General features: G+C 37.9%; 1 protein-coding gene across 4 annotated transcripts in view; it reads right to left on the bottom strand.

Moving 5' to 3' along the window:
- The window catches only part of map4k5 (mitogen-activated protein kinase kinase kinase kinase 5), a 37625-nt gene extending 16162 nt beyond the window's left edge, over positions 1 to 21463 (bottom strand). For 2 of the 4 annotated variants that reach the window (XM_018727427.2, XM_018727428.2), the window contains exons 1-14: positions 20706 to 20892; positions 19741 to 19990; positions 13847 to 13904; positions 8500 to 8590; positions 7753 to 7817; positions 7458 to 7513; positions 7305 to 7352; positions 3597 to 3639; positions 3444 to 3516; positions 3203 to 3334; positions 2758 to 2820; positions 2298 to 2379; positions 1792 to 1908; positions 405 to 483 (exon numbers count right to left, since the gene is read on the bottom strand). In XM_018727427.2, the coding sequence (XP_018582943.1) occupies positions 405 to 483; positions 1792 to 1908; positions 2298 to 2379; positions 2758 to 2820; positions 3203 to 3334; positions 3444 to 3516; positions 3597 to 3639; positions 7305 to 7352; positions 7458 to 7513; positions 7753 to 7817; positions 8500 to 8590; positions 13847 to 13904; positions 19741 to 19848 (1015 nt within the window). In that variant the 5' untranslated portion in view covers positions 19849 to 19990; positions 20706 to 20892. Of the gene's footprint in view, positions 1 to 404; positions 484 to 1791; positions 1909 to 2297; positions 2380 to 2757; positions 2821 to 3202; positions 3335 to 3443; positions 3517 to 3596; positions 3640 to 7304; positions 7353 to 7457; positions 7514 to 7752; positions 7818 to 8499; positions 8591 to 13846; positions 13905 to 19740; positions 19991 to 20705; positions 20893 to 21434 lie in introns of those variants that run through there. The other 2 variants (XM_018727426.2, XM_018727425.2) reach the window with 2 other exon arrangements.
- Positions 21464 to 22139: the final 676 nt, after the last annotated feature.

Consider the following 22139-nt stretch of genomic DNA (forward strand, 5'->3'; position numbering starts at 1 on the left):
GAGACAACTTGCTAGCCATGCAAAGTGCATCAATAGCTAGAAGCCTGTACCCAACAGCACTAGAAATACTAACATTGCCATGGAATAGAAGACAGTTTGTGCATGGCAAATCCACCATCAAAAAATTTTGTACAACCTATGCTAAACAGGATGTAGACTAAACATGCAACAGGGCTTTCCTGTTGCATTCCAGTTGGTCAAACTTCCTTTGTTCTTCCTTGGTGTACGTCTGCTGCTATAGCTCAGATGAACATCAAATATGAGATGTGTAATTCACTAAGAGTCAACTGGGAAATAATGTGAATCAGCATGTATTCTATAAGAATGTAAATCATAGGCCTGGGCCATATATGTGGCCCATTACCTCTAGGTCCTGTAATTTTGTGTGGCTTGACCCAACTTACAGTTGATCTCAGAGCGTGTCCTCTCTGCTCTGCTGTTCTTGTTGGTGGAACGGATCGTGTGCCTCACGCTGGAGAGTGGCTGAAGAGACACAAGGGGTGTCAAATTTCTGGCCAAATGCATGCTCATGCACAGGCGCACACACGCTACTGACAAAACTGGCAATAGTGAAAATAAACACTCCATTGGCCCTGATGAACACGACAGCCCTGTTTATAAGCAAACTGACACTTGTCAGCTGCGACATTTCTGACAGAATATTTAGCCAATAAAAATCACTTTATGTAACCAATTTTTTTTTAAGTTTCATTTAATCTTTTCCCAGTTCAAACAGAAGTTATAAACCTCATGAGTGAAAACATGCTTTTATAGACAAAATTAAGCATAATTACAGGGTTTAATAATATGAGGGAATAGAAGCAAATAAGCCTACATATATTCAGTTCAACAAAAAAATATTAGAACAATCTAAAACTAGACAAAGATGTAAGGGGGGGGGGGGGGGGGGGACATTTCAAAAAATAAAGCCAAGTACATCATTATTGGCTCCTACTTAGCCTTCAACGTAATGCATTTGGTACCAAGCTGATATTGCACACAATTTCAGCTGCTTCCATAGTTTTCTCGACTTTCACACAAATCTCAGGGGAAACTTGCCTTTTTACTAGGCACTGAAGGTCCTTTATGCACATAACAGGATGCGTAAAAAGATACGTCGATTACTCAAAAAGGAAGTGAGCCCAAAAAAAAAAAAAAAAAAAAAAAAAAAAAAGTGATTTCAAGTGGTTGAGGTGAGCAGCTTAAAATACAGCAGGTTTAAGAACCAGTTTAAGCCAAGATATTTCATTATGTACACACTCATTTGGTTAAAACAATACTGTGTAAATGCTAGCTCTGCCGTTGTCTAGTTTTGTTGTTTGACAGTATTGGGTGTCCTTACAAGCCAGACAGAGCACCTTCTGTTATTACTGGGGAGGATAACAATACCCTTCTGTAAATCAGGAAGCACCATGACTTTCTCATTATCTACCAAACAGCTGAGATCTCACACATTGACACCAGCCACAGGCAGTGACCACACAGAAAAAAGACAATGCACAATAAACAGGCTATATACATGTAATTCTTCACTATTCAAGGAGAAAATATGACAAAAAAACAAGCACAGCAGAACAGAAAGCAATATCTTTTGGTTTCAGAGTGTGCGACTGTCTGATAAAAACCTTCAATGACAAAAAACTTTACACCAGGGGTTGGGATGAACTGAACTATAGGGGTAAATGACCTCATTACACCATGGAAGACATGAAGAGAGACTAATGGTATCTAGTTTGGAAATTGTCCAACCTCTATGATAGTGACATGAAAATGGTAGGGATGATGACATACCTCCAAATCATCATCATCCACCTCACTGAAATGTGGATGGCTGTCTGGATTGTTCATCTTGTCCAGAAGCTCCACAGCCAGTCTCCTGGTCAGACCTGTCTGTGCTACAAAGATATGCTGCACAGACACAGCACAAAAATGAAGTTAGGGTAGCTTTTAGGGAGGTAACAAAATCTTGAGCTTTAATGTCTTTCATAAACCAATTGGGGATTGCCATTCTGATGTGTATAAAAAAAAGCAGCTAAAACTGAAATACGAGTTCTACAAGATAGAGCACACTGAATTAAAGCTGAAACTTCAGTGAACTCCATCTTATAGAAAATCTAAATTTAACATAGTTAATAATTTAAGTCCCTTGATAATTACTTTAAAAGATGGTCAGGCAATATTATTAGCATAGAACATCAGTCACTGCACTTCTTTCCTACAGTACAGTAGTCTTTTCACTCTGCTTTTCCATTAGAATTAATCAGAAAAACTTCACATATGGACCAAACGACATTTACCGAGAGGAGCTTATCCGCAGTGGGTCGTTTCTTCGGGTTCTTGGTAAGAGATACTTTCACAAAGTTATGGAAAGCAGCCGACCTTTAAGAAATATACATCTACAGTGACCAATGTGATTGTGCACAACACATTCCTGAGCGTGACTTCCAGTGCACCTAGACACCAGTCAAATAATGCTCATGCAACACTAATACTCTCCTCCAGAACTATCATATACAATCAGGGAAAAAAAAAAAAAAAAAAAAAAAAAGCAAGGACATTGCTGATGTTCCCTGGATTGCATGGTTATTCTTAAACTCTCCTCTGTCAAAACAATCTAGTTACAAGATCTCCTATTTAGCCTTCCAGAACAAAAATTCAAGTACTTAGAATAAAGTTAAATTTAAAATGATTAAAAGGATCTAAATTTAGTCAAAATTAAAAATGTGGTATAATTTAAGTTTGGACCTGGAGACTCACCATTTGTTTTTGTCTTTTAGTTTGGGAGGTTGGAAACTGCTCTTCGACATTAAAAACAAGGCCCTGTAACAAAATACAGTGTTCGTCAAAAGAAAAAAGTTCATATCACTTGTTGCCATTTTATTTTACAAAAGACAACATGATACAAACTGTTTAAGTACATGAATACATTTGATCTGAAAGATAACTAAAAACCAATTGTTTGAAGACAGTAGAAAAGATGTGTGAAGATGCACAGAACATAAAAACACCAGGCATAAAGTCTAATTAGGAATGGGGATTTAAACTTGGGTTCATAGATTGCAAGGTAGCAGCTCCAACTACTACCCTAGCAGTTACCTCACATATAACCAAACAACTTCCTGGGAGAGCTCATCCTTTATTGTCAGAGCTCCCCTGCCCTTCAATGCAAAAATTAAAAGCAGTTTGACATGCTGAGGTTTACCTCATAGGGTGCAAGTCAAACATGGGGGGCTGCAGTTCAGCCAGCTCAATGGACGTAATGCCCACTGCCCAAATGTCACACAGCTGGTTGTAGCCTCCATTCTTCTCAACCGCTGCTACTTCAGGGGCCATCCTGCACAAAGGAAAACCAACACAATTTTTCTTTTTACTCAGTGTGACTTTACAACCAGCACAGTAAAACACTTGAAAATACTACTTAGAAATTTTTACAAACATCTAACCAGTAAGGAGTTCCAATGAATGATTTCCTCTTGGCAATGGTAGCAGTTATTTTGGCTGCAACTCCAAAATCAGCTGGAATGCAAGATGGCAATCTCATCAATATTGCACAACTGACACTATTAAGGCAGTATTTTAGATTACCAACAACTCACCTAACTTCACATCTCCGTTGTCAGTTAGCAAGATATTAGCTCCCTGGAGAAAAGAAAATCAGGAAGAATTTAGTTGGACACTTGAGTTAAATGTGTACAACATACAAAGGAGTCAAAACATTGTGAATACAGTTTTCCCCTGCCTTACAAAGCTAACTCCTTGCTGAAAATCCCTTAACAAAACAAAATATAAAAATGTAATCAAGGTAAAATGTTTCATGTTCCCCAGCTCCACAACTGGTATCCCACCCATACATCCATTTTTAATAACTGTCGATCAGTGTTGTGGTGACCTGGAGCATAACTTGGAAGCACCGGGAACAAAGGGAAGGGGGGGGTTTGTGTTATAACCTGAATGGGACACCAGTCCATTGCAGAGGAACCACCCACCCATACACAGTCACTTGACCATTCAGGCACTAAGGGAAATTTAGTGTCATACTGGTATCCTTTTATGTTAAAATCTTATCAAATCCCATTAAAATGGACACAATTAATTCAAAAAAGTTAGAACTTAACACAACAAGGCAATTACATTAATTACTCACTACTGAATGGCTGTGAACTGCAATTGTTCAGATCTTTCATAGCCATTATGCTCTGTACCCTTTCTCACAACACCAAATACATATTTATTCATCCTTTAATGCAAGAAAGAGGTGAAAATAATTAACGGACAATAATGAAAGTTGAGAATTTGATGCACTACAGCACGAGCCAAGCTATAACTGATGACCACACAGTAGCTCTAGTCTCATGATGTTCAGTTTTTGGGAGGTACATGAAATCCAAATAGGGGTATTAAACTCCTCATAAAACTGAACGCCTGCAGCCTAAGTGTAATAGTAGTTGTATATCAGTCATGACTTAGTGGATTTTACCTTTTTCCTTAGCATTTTTAAAAATGGGTACTATATATTTAAAATGTTAAATTTTCCTCCTCAAAGCATGACATCCATGCTAAATCAAGATGGGTGAGTATCAGCATGTATTTCCTCTTGGGTATGTTGCAATTCACCTCCTTTTCTCTCTGTGGGTTGCAGGTTCCAGTGTGAAGTAAGAGGTATGGAGGAGAGGGCCTCTGACCTGGTTCTATCCACAAATTGGTCAGTGTTGGTGTGAGCAGTGCAGGTGAACCCTAGCAATCTTTCATGATCAAGGGAAAACAGGCCACTTTGGGTTTTTAGAGCCTACTCACCACAAGAGAAACCTCAGTTACAAAGCAATTTACAACTGGGGAGGCCCAATATCTCCACTTTTTTTGTTTTTTTTTTTTTTTTTAATTCTGAAGTACTTAATATTTAGTCAACTTGTGAAATGGGGAAAAACCCATTTAATCATCATTTACCAAACACAGTCAGAGAACTTATGCTTTTAAAATATTTCCCATCTGTCATGTTCCTGGACATTAAACTGTTTTAAGTGTAACATACTGACTGTACGATATTTTATAAAGAGAAAGTCTTTTGGAAGCTTGTCTAAAAACTGATGATGCCTGCGTACTTCCTGCACCCTGAGAAAAGAAAACAGGAAACGCTCTCTTGTCAGGCCGGCTCAGATAGGTTGGTGCTAACCAGACTTGAGCCACAATTATAATACATAGAGAAAAAGGGAACATACCACATATCCGTGTTCACACATTCAGGCTGCAACTTTACTTTGCAACTCTGCAGCCTCAGACAAATGTGTAAAGAATAGGTCTTGACAGAAGTCAAAACTTTGACAGTTCTGTTCAGTATTAAATTTAAATGCCAAACCGTGAAGTTTTAAATGTAGACACATGCAACCAGAAACCACTGACATGGTGCAACCAGTGTTTTTAAATTTGGGGGGGGGGGGGGGGGGGAATTTAAAAGTTGCACTCCTGTGTGTTTTTTAAGTCTATCATTCAGTAGGTCTCAGGGCAAATGGTGCACGTATATAGTGCCTTATGGTGTTATTATTGACTAGAACAAAAATCTTTGAAACTTCTCACACTGATAATAACCAGTAAGTTTGTCAGTCTAAAATTACTTGGGATGAAGAGTCATAATACTATACTGTTGCAATCATACTTGCACACATGGATGCTATTACATCTTAAGTTTAGCATTGTCTCTAATGACAGATCAGACAACAGGTCAGCTCACTTCCAAAGTTTAAATTTTATATATGTTGCAATCCTTTACAATTGCCAATTCCAAAATTAAGATGTAGTGCCTTGAACTACTGTAGTTTTTTCATGCAAAATACAGAGGGGAGAAAAAAAATGGAAAAGGTTGCGTGGGTTGCTAAAGGAGATGCGTTAATGAGAAAAAGAATACAAAGCTCACCTCTAAATTTAAATTAAGAATGTGTGCAGAGAATTTTAATCATTTCCCACAAACCTCACCAAGAAACAAAGGTTATTAATTAATCATCGCTTCTTCAGTGACCTGTATTCTATAAAGTTTGTCTATGAAATTGTCATTCTACACTTTTTTTTTAGCAAAAAAAAATGTTTCCTGATCCCCTGCCTAGACTTAATGCCAGTATCAAGTTCTGCAAGTCATTTCAAAGATGGATGAAAATATTGGAAATGTTATATGAAGGAATAAACTACAGCAAAAATAAGAATTACAAAGACAGCTACATATCGGGTACCACAATGTGTTTGCAGCAAAGAGGCCTAATGATTAGCACTTCAGTGTGTATGTTTCTGCATATAAAAAGGTTTTCAAGAAGACCAAATATGTAGAGTCCAAACAGCAGGTACACTGGTCCTCAATTGGCTAAATTTTCTACTGAAGCAAGGAGAACTGACATAACATATGAATATGAACAACAAGGTCTGAAATCACAACATATGAATACAACGAAAAATTACACAAAAACTAAACAGTGCTCACTGATAGGAGTAGACTCACTGTTAAACTGGCTTGAAAAATAATCTAAGAACGCAGTTAACCCTGAAACCCAGTTGCAACAAAAGCCTCACAGAATAGGTTTTTATAGTACTGATGCTGCTCTGAATTGGCACATATTCAAGACTAGTGGTTAAAAACAGATGAGCTGGAGTAAAGAACCTAAAAGGACCCCTTACGTGTGATGAAAGCCAGACATGGTGGAATGTTGTCTTTTGTCAGCTGTTACACATGATGGTTGTAGTAGTATGGGCAGTATCACAAGTGTCAATGATGACTGTTCTACATGGTCTTGTAATGTAGAAAGTATAAGAAAACACTTCATATGACCAAAAACACCTTACGGTAAACACACTGTTTTAGAATTTCCTCATACTGAATGACAAAAACAACCCTGTACTTCATACTTCCAAGAATGGTTTCATGAACACCAAGATGAATAACTTCCATGACCTCTCTAATCTTCATATAAAAACACTGGACTATTACATAAAAATGCAGAGCACAGGGTGTGGTCTTTCCTTCTTGAAATGTCACCCAATAACCCACTACACACAGTTCAGTTACCTTGTGTAACATTTGTAACAATATTTAGACTTGCTCTGGAGGCAATGGGTTGTCATGCACTTTGTTATTAATATGGTTTCAATAATTTATCCATCCCCTGTATATTTTCTATTGTACCTGCTGCCAATTAGTTGATTCCTGTGTGGGCTTTACAATATCATTTGTCATCTGTCACACACTTCCAATTATTACTTTACATATTAACAGCAAATGAGTCATCCTTGAAAAATGCATAGCAACAATATGAAACAAAGCATACCTTTATGTCACGATGCATTTTGCCCTTGGTGTGCAAATAAGCCAGACCCTGAGGGAGAAAACAGGACAATATTGCAACTCAGGTAAACTGTATACTTCACATATTTACAAATTCAGATCATATTAATTCCATTTCACATTTAAAAGCATTTACCTGCAAGGTTTCTCTGCAGACATAAGCTATCTGAAGCTCAGATAGGGGACCAGTCACTAATGAATGAAAACAAACATGCCATCATTATAATGATATAACTTCTATTAGCAAGAATGTCATAACAGCCAAAAGAGTGATCATATAGGTCACAATTCTTTTTACATGGGTCTTTACAGGACTAAAGCCACATACGCAATCCATCCCAATTCACTGGCAAAGAATAAATGTAATACATACAAAGCATCAGTTTTCTATGCTTTTTAGACAACTGTCTTACAAAAGAGGTCATGTTTACCATGGTAAATATCCTGAAGGGAGCCACCACCACAGTATTCCATACAGATCCATAATTTCTCTCTGCTGGTGATGGAAAAGAAAGTATGATCTCATTACAAATTTAAAGCACTGATTTTATTAATCACTAACTTTGCCCAGTAGATGGTAAATCAGTGTGACAGAGGATGGAAACTGATAACAGGAATAAAGTTTGGTGGTGCAAATACAACAGAATTCCTGTTATATTTATAGTCTGAAACACTGAAGCTAGAAAACAGATGTGTAAGCAAGGATAAAGTCAGCTACAATGAGATTAGTACCAAAGACCATTTGAGATAACATTACTCTGTACTGAAAACTACAGGTATGCAGAGCAACTCAGTTAAAAAGCAATCCATACAGCAAAACCAGTACTGTGGTGTACATCTATGGGAGCATAGTAGCATTTGTAAACCATTAAAATGTATGACTTTTGAAACTTTAACCCAAGCTATAGGAATTCAGCCATCTACAAATGAAACAGAACATGAGAAAGGGACGTCTTGCTAATATGTATCTAGTTGTAAAAAATACAAGCAGATGGGGTTTTGAAATCGGGAGTAGTTTTATACTTCTGAACATACAACTGTAAGTGAAGATGTTAGCAACCACTTTATGGAAGCATTTTAATAAAATACTTTTTTTGAAAATACATGGACTGAGGTTTTGAATTATAGTAGCCATGGAAATACACAGTAACCACCAATTTCAGAGAGTTAGTCCTTACCACAGGTAGCTTCCAAAGTAGGCCACAATATTTTGGTGTGTGCATTCCTTCACCATAAAGATTTCCTGTTGAATGATGGAAAAGTCATCCCCTGGAAATAAAAGCAGTGCACTTTAGTCTGTGTGTCTTCATAAGTGTTAGATTTCAAATAGCCTGTATGAATCTTTATACAGTGCCAAGAACAGGCTAAAGATACAACAGAAACATGAAAGGTACTCAATAACACATTCATAGAATAGAAACATTTTCCCTAAGTATACTAGTCTGAAAGGGTCTTTTGTGAGTTTCACTTTGACGTGCATTTTTATTACATTCCATCTGAATAAAACTGGATATCATTCACTTTTGCACAATACCAGTCAGCAAAGTGTCCACTAAAATGTGTAATCCTCGCAGTGAGGAACAGCTGAAAGTTTTGAAATAACAAAGCTGTCTTTGTCATCTTTCTTGAATCAATTTATGCAATCCAGAAGAACTGTTAAATGAAAAAAAAATTAAGTTTATAGCACAGTACTTAATTCAGATAAACCTTTTATTCAGAAAAACCACCTAAGAAATGAAAAATAAACAATACCAAAGGAAATAAGCAAGTTCATATTCTCTCAAGAGAACTGAAAACATCTCTTTGAGGACTTAAGTGCAAAAACAGTATTAATCCAAACCAGTCTTCTTTCACCAAGGTTTCTTTGCTGTGTGGATGTTTGACAGTTTCTGAAAAAAGACAGATCCTGAGAACCATTATCTCAAGGTAAGGCAGCAAAAGAATTTCTCAACTTACATTTCCATCTACTATACATTCATGAACAAAAACAAAAGCCCCAAGGGATTTAAACATGCACACTACATACATCACCTTAAGGAGGTAAGAAGTTACAAGTCAGCCATGGACCAATGTGGATCAGGTCTGCCAATGTCAGATAATAGCAGCCTCAGGAGAAATGTCATATGTGATGGGAGTACAGGCCAACTGAAGGTGTCTCGTGCAAGATACTCTATACCATTGCTTCCTACTTGGCCTAAGGTAATAGCAACGCTAGCAATGAACACTTGGGAAATACCTTATCTATTCCTGCTTGTAAATTACTGGTATCGTAAAGGTGTGCTTTGGTCTTCCGCAGCAGAGAAAAGTACTTTAAAACAAATGCTGGGTATTGGAAAATGCTGGAATTGTTCACAACTACATTCATGTTAAATAAATCAAATATATCTGTTTAAATGGTAAGGGATAACCACCTCTGCACTACCATAAAGCTGATACTGTGAGTTTTTTCCACAATGTGAAAAACGCTGTAAATGCCCTTTCCATTTGAATACATATGGAAAGAATCAAGTGGTTGTGACAATGTGTACTTCTGATGAGCCTGGAGACCAAATCAGATGGGCAGACCTGGTAGGAGACTGAAAAAGTCTTCACTTCAGTGGAAGCCACAGCACATAACTGTACAATGTGAAAATGGGCTAATTCTGTGCAAAAATCCCTCCTGTAAAGACTGAGCTTGACTAGAGTCACTTAAAGCATTTGCACACAACTTGTGAAAGAACTTCAAGTAACTTTTTAAACCGCAAACTTTAGAAAACACACCCAGTATTGTGAATATGAGAAAATCCAAAAACATTCTTTCCTAATGCTGTAAGGAAACTACCATTAATAAATGTCTCTAAATAGCTTCTTCAGTCACCTGGAGAAGCTTGATTTAGACTTGGCAAAGCTGCTTAGCCTTATGGCTTCCTGTGGAGTGTAACGAAAGACTAAGCCAACAAGCAAAAGCACACCATTTATTCCAATGTAATTTTCACTCAAAGTAAATTAATCTAATTTAAAAGTTCAATACTTCAACAACAAATGAGCAACATACAAGTAATATAAAAAGTACATAATGAAATCTGAGAAATTAAATTAAGGGATACTGAAATTTTAACTGCCATTATAATTTGTGCACCCTTTTTTTGCAATACTGCACATGCAATCTTCTACAGGTCAGGAAAACCACACTATGTTAGTTGTCATTTTCTTATTGATATAACATTTCATTATTCTCTTCCTTGTCCTTCTGAAGATATTTTTTTCATATCTGTAAACATTGTGCATAAGTGGAAGTTGCAAAACACATGAGGATAAGACTGCAAAGTGAAAGAAGGTGAATGTATCTCAGGGTGCTTGCCACATTACTGCAACATGGAACTGAAGCAATGGACTTTCACAAAACGGGAATGTTGTAGGTATGTTATGTTCATTCTAGTAATTTTATTGCACTTGTCCATTTATGACTATTAGAATATTCTTAGAATTACCAACAGCAAAACTGTATCAAAGAGTTCACCTGTACAAGTCAACAGCATGTGCAGCCAAGATAACTAAGGAGCACAAAGATGAACCGATTAATTTCATGTTGCCCTTTTAAAAAATTTAGATAATCAAAAGCTCACAATCCAATAAAGCATTTGCTGGATAGGCAGGGACCCAAAATAGTGGTTACCACTTTGGCCTGCTGAGTGCTAATACCATGCAGAACAACAGTGCCAGATTCTTATAGAGTAGCTCCAGAGCTCTGCTTGATCAGTGCCACAGTGCATTTATTCCAGCCCTAAAAGTAACAGAATTTATGTATTCCAAAAAACTGTCAGCGCTCACACACTCATGAATGCTATCAATCAGCTGATGTGTTTAGGTTTTTAAAACAATCCTGTATCCCATTTACTTTATACAGAGTACCTCCGTTCAGGATTTCAACCATGTTTTCCAGAAACATTGTCTATTAAAATTTACATAACACCAATGGCTAAAGACTCACAGAAGGCTTGATGGTTATTTCATATAACTGCAACCACCTTTTTTAATCCATGTGCCACAACACTCAGTAAATGTAACAGTAATTTTTACTGTTCAACAATTTGGCATCAAATGTATGCATGGCACACAAAAAGAAAACGCTGTATAACAAATGCTACACTCACATCATCTATGTTCCAGTGTCATACTAATCCCAATATATTACTAGAAAGCCTTTATCCACTGCTATTCTATGCAGCTGTAAACAGGATGAACTGAAAACCAAACTTGTTAATTATATACTCAACAGAAGCTCATCACTTATCAGAAAACTAAACACTCAGCCAAATAATACTAAAATTATTGATATTAAAAATCATGTCACATACATAAAGGTTTTCATTTCATCACCTGAAGCAAAAATTTATGCCCAGAAAACACACATTTTTAAGCACACTGAATGCCCAAGGTAAAATTATAAAAGGACTCCCGTTACATTTGTACAGTTTAACCTGAATTCATTTTGCCAACGTGGCAAGGACAGTGGACTGAATGAACTAACAATATATCTTCAGTAACTGCACATGCTCTGCTTTTTATAAGTGCACAAGGCCCTTGTGGACAAAAACTTTAACTCATTATTCTTCCTCCAGTCATGTGTTCCTCAGTTATATGTTCAAACCATTCATAACACAAAGTTAAATGCCTCTGGATATGACTATACAGTTTGAGAGATTTGATATTTCTATTTCTTTGAACACAGATTGAAAATGTTTCAGAAGTACAAACTACAGTAATTTATCGATTGCAAGATATTCATTCTGGCTTCATCCTCTAGCTGCATGTAACTTGAACACTCTCAGACATGATGCTTTTTGCCACAAGTGAAAGAGTAAATTAAGGACAATGGTATTTCTTCCCAAAGGTAATATTTCCTTTAACATTAAATTTACTTAACTTCATTTAACATTTAAAATTTTTTTCAAGAAAAATTACACTATTCATTCATTTTATGATGCCTAAAGCAACATGAGTAAGATTACATTCTTATTGCAAATGCTAGTGTCAATGTGGAAGAGAGCACAGTGGAATTTCTGTAACATATTGCCCAAAAAATTATTAGGTAATCATGCATTTATCATGGAGATATTTGTAGGTGGTCAACCAGCATAACAAACTGATCTAAATGGTTAATATGGATAAACTGCTGAATTTAAAATATTGAGGTTACTGCAACTTCAATGGTAAACTGATGATTTTCATAATTTACAACAAAATTATCCAAAATAAATAAAAAAAAGTTTGGTTGCAAACATACTTTTGTCATTTAATACCAATTCAAACACTGAGACTTCCCATTTAAGCTTGGAAACAAATTCCTAGTAATCAGCTGAACATTTTACACTGGTTTTTAGAATGACTTTCAGGGCTTACAGGGAAATATGAATTATCCCATCAATATATGATTTCACAGGCATAAGCAGTCAACTGGCTGCCATGAGATACTTATTCAAAACAAAATTTATAGAACATCAGAACCTAGAACATCTCAATGGGCAGTAACTTCAACAAAAAGATCAAGCAGATGAATCCCAAGAAGAAATATCATACCACTACAAAGTAATGAGGTCTGAAATGATGCAGCTGGCAAAATTAACAATTAATGTATGTGTCTTACATTTTTCTAATATAAGGTATGCATGCAGTGCTTCAATTTATTTTTACAGATCACTCACTCAATGGCAGAGTGCTGAACAAAGGACCAGAGACATAATACAAATAAAAGTTTGGTTACGCACTACATTACTAAAACTATTAGTTACTTACAGCTTTGATAAGATAACTGGCCACAGATTTAAGAAACACAAAACTCCCAACCAAAAGGCAAAAACAACAAAAAGTTGCTTCCCAATCCCCGCTACCTCAATACTCTATTCCACAGAAGTATAAATTTTTTGCAGCGATTGTGGAAAAAAAAAATAAATAAACAAACAGCATGCATGACGATACACCAATCAGAAGAATGAGGCTCAGGAAATGGTTCCTCACGGACTACACTGGACACCCCTCAGCTACAGTTCCTCTTTATCCACACTATATACCTACCAGTCACTTAGTAGACGTCTTAGTGTCGCAGTGCTTGTGTTCAAGTAATCCCACCCCCTTTTTTAAAATTTAAAAATCAATCAATATTTATGAGGACCTGGGCATTGGTCCTTCGTTTTCTTTCTTCTTTCGTATAGGAAAAAACTATATGTATAGGGTTCGGTACCATCTGGGGTTTCAGGCATCCGCTGGGGGTCTTGGAACATATACTCCGCGGACAAGGGGAGGCTACTACTGTATTAACTTAATTCAAACTTCCCCATCTAACACCTCAAAGTTGACAAATATGGTCTGCAACTAAGGTTCTACTAATAAGAGTAACACTACTACAAACAACGATTTCATGGCTCAAGTCAAATTAGTTTCTCTAGTCTGAGTCCAGCCTGAACTGAATATGATCACTTCGTACTGGATGAGCCTCTCCAGAAACACTGACATTTATAGTTGGAACAAGTACATCAGAAGACTCACCTGGTTCCAGTTTGATGATTTTCACTGCAGCCAATTCTCCCGTCTGTATGTTTCGGGCCTAAAACACAGAAGTTATTTGATAACATTTGAGGATTTCTATAATTCCTATAAAGTTTGTTTACAGGGATTTCCTGCAAAATCTAATGTCAAAAATAACTGTCATCTTTATACTTTGAATGTTTAGAGTTTTTTTTTTTTTTTTTATAAAAAAGAGTGAAAAAAAGACAAGTGTCCTAATACTACTTTTACAGTTCTCGAAACTTGTCCTGAAAATAACCATCCTGTTTCAAGCAGGTGCACATTCATTTGTTTAAAAAGTAGATTTATGGACTTAAGTGAATTTAAAGCCAAACAAGAACCAAAAGATACTTTTCAATGAAAAACTATACAATTACAGATACATTTCATTTTAGTATGGGACAATTTTAAGCATATTACACTTAAACATCATCGCCATGTGCATTTCCCAAACCAGGGGGCTTAAAATGAAAAAAGCAGTCAGACATATGTACAAAAAGCTCATGTGGCAGGTCATTTATCTGTAACATGATTCAAACACTTTAAGAGCAAGGTCTAACTAAAATGCAACATCAAATTCTGGAAAAGCTCAACTATCAAATTTTTAGCAGAACGTGAGAATTTACTTCACTTTTAAAAATGGTCACAAAACTGCTGAACAGAAAGTAATAGCCATTTCCAATTTCAACACTTGTCTGCATATTTACAGCAAGTTTAAACAGCATGGTCCTATATTAGCCTGTCACGGGTACTGTACTCGCTTGCTGGGGGAAGAATTGCACATATTGTCCTCTGTCTGCAGTTGGCCCAAGATGGGGCTTGTGACAGAGGCCTTCACATTTTTGAAAACATGCATAATGTTCAGACACACACTAGCTAGATGATTAAGGCTTCTCTACTATCTGACAATGTAAGTCACATTTTCTCCAGAGAGGCCTAAACAATCCTGGTATGGATTTCCACCAGACTGAGGGGGAAAAAAAAAACTCCACAATGGTGTAACTTCCTAAGCACCCATGGATCTATTCCCCCCCCCCCCCACATGGGTAACAGTAGCTCAGCTGCACCCGCAAACAAATTTGAATACAACAGTATTCAACTATGACTGAATGTTTAGCAAGCATTTCAGTACACAGCTGATCCCCCTTTAGACTTTTCCAAACTGTTTTAAGTATTCACACAATCAATGTAAAATGTTTTAACAGCACTTATCATTAGTTTGCTAGATTGGCCGAATTGTGTTATTGATCATTCTATACACTGGTAATCCTCTAGGCATTGGGACACTGAACAGTGGTCTAAATGTCTAGAGCCACCTTATAACTGTATTTAAAAAAAATAAAAAACATTTTATGAGTACTGTTATTTCCATGTTGGCTATGAAGCTATACACAAGTAGAATGATATCAGAAAATATAAACAGAATACTTATTTTCCAAACTTCCATGAGTATGTATGTGAGACTATGATTTAAAAAAAAATAAATAAATAAATAAATAAATCTACACTCCAATAACCAGAAGGATGTTGATACCGATGGTTAATTCCATCAACACAGCAGACAAGCATATGCCAAAATACTTGAACTTGTTCAATAAGTACATCAAAAGGTAATTTTTGATAAATTCAATTTTAATACTTAGACATCCTCACTTATTTTGCTAAGATTTTCCTTCAAGGATTTAAATTAAAAACACCACCAAAACAGGAAGTTAAGCTATACTGATTTCTCTCCAAGAAAATGAAATGTTTATACAAATATTAATTATAGATGTTTGGTATTAATTCGGCATTAGTGCTGGTTAATGTAATGGAAAGCTTGTGACTGGTTGATCTTAAGCAACCATATTGATGCTCTCAACCCCCCCCCCCCCCAATCAAGGAAAAATATGTACTCTTCATTTCCTTCCATAAATTTTCTTACTAGTCACGATACAGAGTATTCTTAACCGAACATGAGGGGGATGATTAAGACTTTGAGAAAGATTTGGGGTTTAAGCCCTTTGTTGGAGACTGGAAGCCCCCTGCTGTGATCAGACTAAAAAGACCAAAGAATGTTCTGTGAACCTTCTGAGCTTTAGGTCAATCAACCCTTGTGTAGCAACTGCCAACACCTGTGGCTGTAACTCTGTTAGTAGGATGTTCCTGAATAACAGCTTTCTGTATTTTTAACCATTTTATTTATTACTTCATAAACTTATATTTTTGATATAAGGCTTACCTCCTATAAGCAATTTAAAAAAAAATACTAACTTCTCACTTCAGGTGAGTGAGATTTTAAGACCAGAAAATGAACGGTTAAGGTAAAGAAAACACTGCAATACTTTAAGTTTGTCTAAAAGCTTCACCTTATAAAAACACACACACACACACACACACACACAACTGAAAACAGAAAGAGCGATGGAATGCTCCAGCTAAACTCAAAAATAAAGGACAGCTGATATAAAAAGTATTGCAGTGTTCTATGCTAAACTTTCTGGAATTTACTCTACAGGCATCAATCATAAATTTATGATCATCAGCATAACATCAATCTGAATGCACAACATATGGATCACTGAAGAAGAAATTTCAGCCTACTGTCTGTTTAGTGATCAAAACCTTCCACTTCCAGACTTACTAATAAAGCAAACCCTAAGAAACACTCCATTATCAAAATGTGTTCTCTGTGCAGCACCTGGACAAATTTCAGGTTAAATTTTATTAAATTTAGTCAGTGTTTAAAAAAAACCTACTTTCAATTCATTTTAACATTCAATTACTTAAATGCCCATACAGCAGCAACTAGATACACACTAAGTGTGAGACAAATCAAAAAACGTATTTAGTTCCAGGAAGAAAACCAATTAAAACAACAGAACATGCCAAAATCTGATTTTAAGATGAGGAATAATATTTAACGGAAAAATCATCTAAATTCTTGCAAAAAAAAAAAAAAAAGGGGGGGGGGGGGGGGGGGAACCTCACAACATGGAATCAAAAGCAAAACACCAAGCACATATAGGTAACAAAGATTCACACACCAGGAGGTGAGAGGTGTTTAAAAAAAATGATTACTATGAGAATAGTGCAGTGATTACATTTTATTTCTGCTCTGATGACTCTAGGGAGCTGTTCCTTAATGGGCACTTCATCCAACTATGTATATTTACTACAGCATCTAAGAGTTGCTTGTTACTACAGTAGTACTGGGGACAGTTACAAGCCAATGTCCTTCACCCCTAACCTACATGCTACCCCTATCTAACATTTTCAGATTAGAAACTGAAAAATAACATTTTCTATCATTACTCCTCTTCAAGAGTTTGTTATTAAAAACATACATATGGCAGCAGGTAGCAAAGTGATTAGAGCTGTTGCCTTACAATCAAGAGATATGAGTTTAAATCCTACTACTGTGGTACCCTTGAGCAAGGTACTTACCTTTACTTGCTACAGTTTAAAGGAAAAATACCGAGCTGTATAAAAGGGTAAATCATTCTATATAAATTGCTTTGAAAAGAAGCATCAGTTAAATTAATTAAAACATACCACATTTCAGTTGATAGCTGTTTGACCACGGCCCAGATTTATAAAAGGGTGTTCACTCACACACACACAATTTTCTGAACCGCTTGTCCCATACGGGGTCACGGGGAACCGGAGCCTACCCGGCAACACAGGGCATAAGGCCAGAGGGGGAGGGGACACACCCAGGACGGGACGCCAGTCCGTCGCAAGACACCCCAAGCAGGACTCGAACCCCAGACCCACCGGAGAGCAGGACCTGGTCCAACCCACTGCACCACCACGCCCCCCTAAGGGTGTTCACACGGTTGAGAAGGGGGGGGGGACCAACTTTCTCAATATGTAAATGTCAATTTGCACAAATAGTCCTGGTTGCAGGACAATTTAGGACACCTTAGACTTTATGGCTTGGGATCAGAGATTTCTCCACACACATCTCAGAGAACCAAAGCACTCATGACACTTAAACAGATGCATCCTATCTCTGTAAACAGCTGGCTCATTTCTTCACTCAGTACCAAAAAGTGTCCAACAAAATATTTTCTGGGTTGTTTTTAACCACTGCTACTGCAATTCTGACCACTACATTTTCAAATTCCACAGACATATTGTTATCACCTTTGTAGTCTTAAAATATTTCTCAAGATATGGCACTTAATTTCCATTCTTACATCTCTGTCCTCACTCTTTTCAGTCTGCCTGATATTCATGCCATGCAAGTGTAAATCCTACATTAGCGGGCTATACAGTGCAGATTTCTGCGATCCAGGGATTTTTGCCATCAAAGTAATAACTTACATCCATTTCCACTATATAGCAAGACATCTGACAAGCCCAGGGAGGGGAACAGTGCCAAAGAAAACTACTGAAAGACACTTCTTTGACCAACTACAAATTTACTCACGCCATCATTTCATTAGAGCTGTGAATGACAGGAAGCACACACTTCAGATATCACACACACTTAGAAAAACCTAAGTTATTACGGAAACATTATGCAAGTGTTATGAAATATACAAAGATTCACAGGATAAAACAAAAATTCATCATTCAATGTACTGGAGAACTACCCATCTGTGTTACTCATTTAGTTTGCCCACCCTAAAACCACAACAAAATTACAATTTATACAGAATAACTGGTAGAAAGTCTGCTGTTATAGTTACCCTTAAGCAAGTCATTTTTAAATCATTTTAGATAACATTAACAATACAATTAAATTCATATGTAATACACATTTGCTGTCTTGAATGATCAAACCTGATACAAAAAATAAGGCTCTAGAGAGGGCCTGTAATAATCTTAAACTCACAAACATTCTGCCAGTTGAGTGATAGAGCAAACTTTCCATACCTGAAACCTGATCAGGACAAAGATCCTATTAAATCTATTCAAAAAGCATGTACAATAGTGTCAAATGGTACTGTTCAGAAGCTTGACTAAACAGTAGAAAAAGCTCTTTGTTAGATTTAAAACCAGAGCACTGAGAACAAAGTATTAAAAAAAAAAAAAAAGTCATGGCCGCAATAAGTTCACTTACAAAATTAATTTCTTTAGTGACAGCAGCTAACATGGTTTTAGTTAAACTTTCCAAGCAGCAAAAAATATTAAACATGGAACTTCAATCTTCTTGTATTAGATCTACTAAAAATGTCTATTTGTTATGTTCACTTTTTCCCCCCCCACTATACATGAGTAAGTGAAATATTAAATTAAAAGAAAAAAAAAAAAACCCACACAAAAAGTCAGGGCACTGAGGAGGAGGAGTGGTGGTGGAGAGAATACATGAATTAGCTCTCACTGTCCGGGATCACAATGTGACAATGTTCATTACATCGAGTTACAGTCCACAGACACGAGTGCAGAAACAGAACATAACGCTAAATAAAACTTCACGAACACACGGGATCGTTGCGAGTTCTCCAAGAACAAGGAGAAACGAGCAACGTTTCTGCTTTAAATTTTACCAACCTCGATTTTACACTCCCCAAAAAGGAGCAGATACTCATACTGTCAGCTGAACCATAATAATGATATCAATTTCTCCGGAGTTGGCGAGGAATGGAGGACTATTATTAGGGTCCGCTCACAATAAATTACTGTATTGAGATATCACATCATTAAATTTACAGTAAACTAGTTTTCAGCTTTTAAAGTCAACTGTTCCAACGTTATACCGGTTGCTCAGAACCCAACCGACCAGCCCACGAGACGTGCTGCCCTAATGCTGCTTCAGTACAGCTGCTCATCGCATGATCGCCGATGATCGGCTCTCACGTTCAGCCACAACAAGCTCCTCACGCACCGAAGCAGCCACTTTTCACTAACGGGAGAACCAAAACAACACTATTTCTGAGGTAAAATACCTTGTAAACGTCTCCGTAAGTGCCGCTGCCGACGCGCTGGATGAGCTCGAAGTCGTGCTGAGGGTTTCTCCGCTGGATCTCCCCGCTGGGCCGGGAATACGCGTCCATCCCACCCGCTTCCTCGCATGAACACAAAAGCAGCGCAGAAAAGGGGGGGATTTGGGGCTCTAAGGGGCGCGCGGCTCGTCCGCGGGCCGCTTCAGCGCTGCAGCTCCGCTTTCACTCGCAAACATGGCCTCTGGTCCATTTCCTGCTGAGCGAGAGAAGAAAGTGAGTGGAGATGGAAGCGCAGTCCTGACCCCCCCCCCGCCTCCTCTCTCTCTCTCTCTCTCTCTCTCTCTCTCTCTCTCTCTCTCTCTGAGACACACACACACATCAACAGGATGGATTCTCCGTGTGATCGCAGTGCACGCACCGCAAGAACAAAAAAAGACGTGACAAATTTCCAAAACTGTCCATTTTTTTCCTTCTTGTTGAAGTGCCTGACATGCAGTTCAACAATTCTCCACTTACCACACATCCACCAGTCGCAACACGTATCCAGCTATCGCTACAGTCTTTTTCCACGGTTTATTAAATGACAAATAAAACGGAAAAGTTGCTTAACTAGTTCAGCCAGCAGTTCGCTCTGTTGATCGCCTCGCCACTGTAGTTTTTTCCAAGTTGCCACACTCATTTGGACGGCTAACCGCATCGTCATGTCATATTTACCCACACAGCCACAAAGCGCTCGCTAACACACCGACAGGCCTTATTTTAAAAATCGGACAACTATTTACCTGCTTCCTGCTCCTCCTTCTGCGTATGTAGCGTAATCGTGGCAGAAATCAGGTCGGCTACCTGCCTGGAGCTGGTTAAATAAGTGCTGGCTGCTGCTGGATTCCCCCCCCCCCAACAACAGACACGCTAGCTAACAAAGCGTGTTAATAAGTTGCAAAACAGTCACATTTGAACCCCACACCCACCGTTAAAATCCCGTGTCACGTCGAAGTGCTTCCGAAATGCTGGAAAACGAGCAGACCGTCGAGCTTTTTTCACCCAAAAAGAGGATTTGGTGCGGGAAGAACCGCTCTTCCGACCTTATTTTGCAGAACTGAGCCGAGCCGAGCCGAGCGCTGCAGCTCCCCCTTCCCGCTGCCCGTCATGTCACTTCCTCCTGCGGAGACGGACTGTCCTCGCGGGGACCGCGGCGGCGGACTCTTCGAGAAATACGCGGATTCACTTACTACGGCTCTGCCACGTACTGCACTGGGAAGATTGCTTGCGGCTCTGCTCAACAACGCGTTCTTCTAGCGAGAACATTTCTACCGTGGCTTTTTCAGTTACAGTTAGGATAGATGTGCAGCCCGTGTGTGGTTACCCTGCGTTATGGTGGATTTACACTCGTTAGGGTAACTCCTTGTACAACCGGTGTACGGATGTGGGCTCAGGGTTATGGTGGATGTACACCCATTAGTTAGGGTAAACGTACAACCAGTGTACCCTGTGGATGTACACCCACGGTTAGGGTAGATGAGCAGCTACTGTTTATAAATAACCTGTGTACCCTTTGGAATTAGGGTTATGGTGGGTGTGTAACCTGTGTACCCTGTAAGGTTATGGTGTCAAGCTCCTCATAATTCAAAAGTAATAAAACGCATATTACCTTCATCTTTATTTTCCATGACAGTTTCGTTAACTTACCCCGTATTTACCTGCCGAGCTGATGGATGTCAGTAAAATCCACCGAGACGGTAGAAGCGCACAGCCACCTCCATCCGGCTTCAGGGTTCGGCGAGTGGTGTTCCTGAGAGCTCCTGACTAAGGCAGCCTGGAGGAAGAGGCCTGCTGTGACCATGGAGACCGAAGTTGAGATGATAAACAAAGGGGAAAGTGGACAAAAACGAGGACTGTTGCACATCGCACGCGGATCACTCAACAATATGGATTCATGAGGAGTTTGACCAGACAGCATAGTACTATTTTCAGAAATTCTAGGCTTGTTTTAATGAAATTAAATGTTTTTCTTTAAAAAAAAAAAAAAACTACAGAGCAAATTTTACTTCATGTAGCCATATCTGAGGTTTTTACAGAAATTAATCCACAGATGTATCAGGGTTAGGTTGTGTAATTGAATTAATTTTGTCAGTATAAAGAAAAAGGAGTAGTGCTGACATGAGAGTGACACTGATTCACTCATTCGAAGAACAAATAAACTGCTATAAAATTCAGTGCCTGCAATATGGGGTAAAAACTTATTAATGTACTAAACTTTCAACGCACATCTTTCCACAATCACTTCTACTTCTTAATGAACTAGATCATCAATGTTTAACAGAACTCAGTAAATAACCCTGTCAAGGTCAACAGTAAACTAATTAATTAGCAATTAACTAATTGGTTTATTGCAAAGAGACCAC

The sequence above is a fragment of the Scleropages formosus genome, chromosome 15, assembly GCF_900964775.1.
Source record: "Scleropages formosus chromosome 15, fSclFor1.1, whole genome shotgun sequence".
Lineage (NCBI taxonomy): Eukaryota > Metazoa > Chordata > Actinopteri > Osteoglossiformes > Osteoglossidae > Scleropages > Scleropages formosus.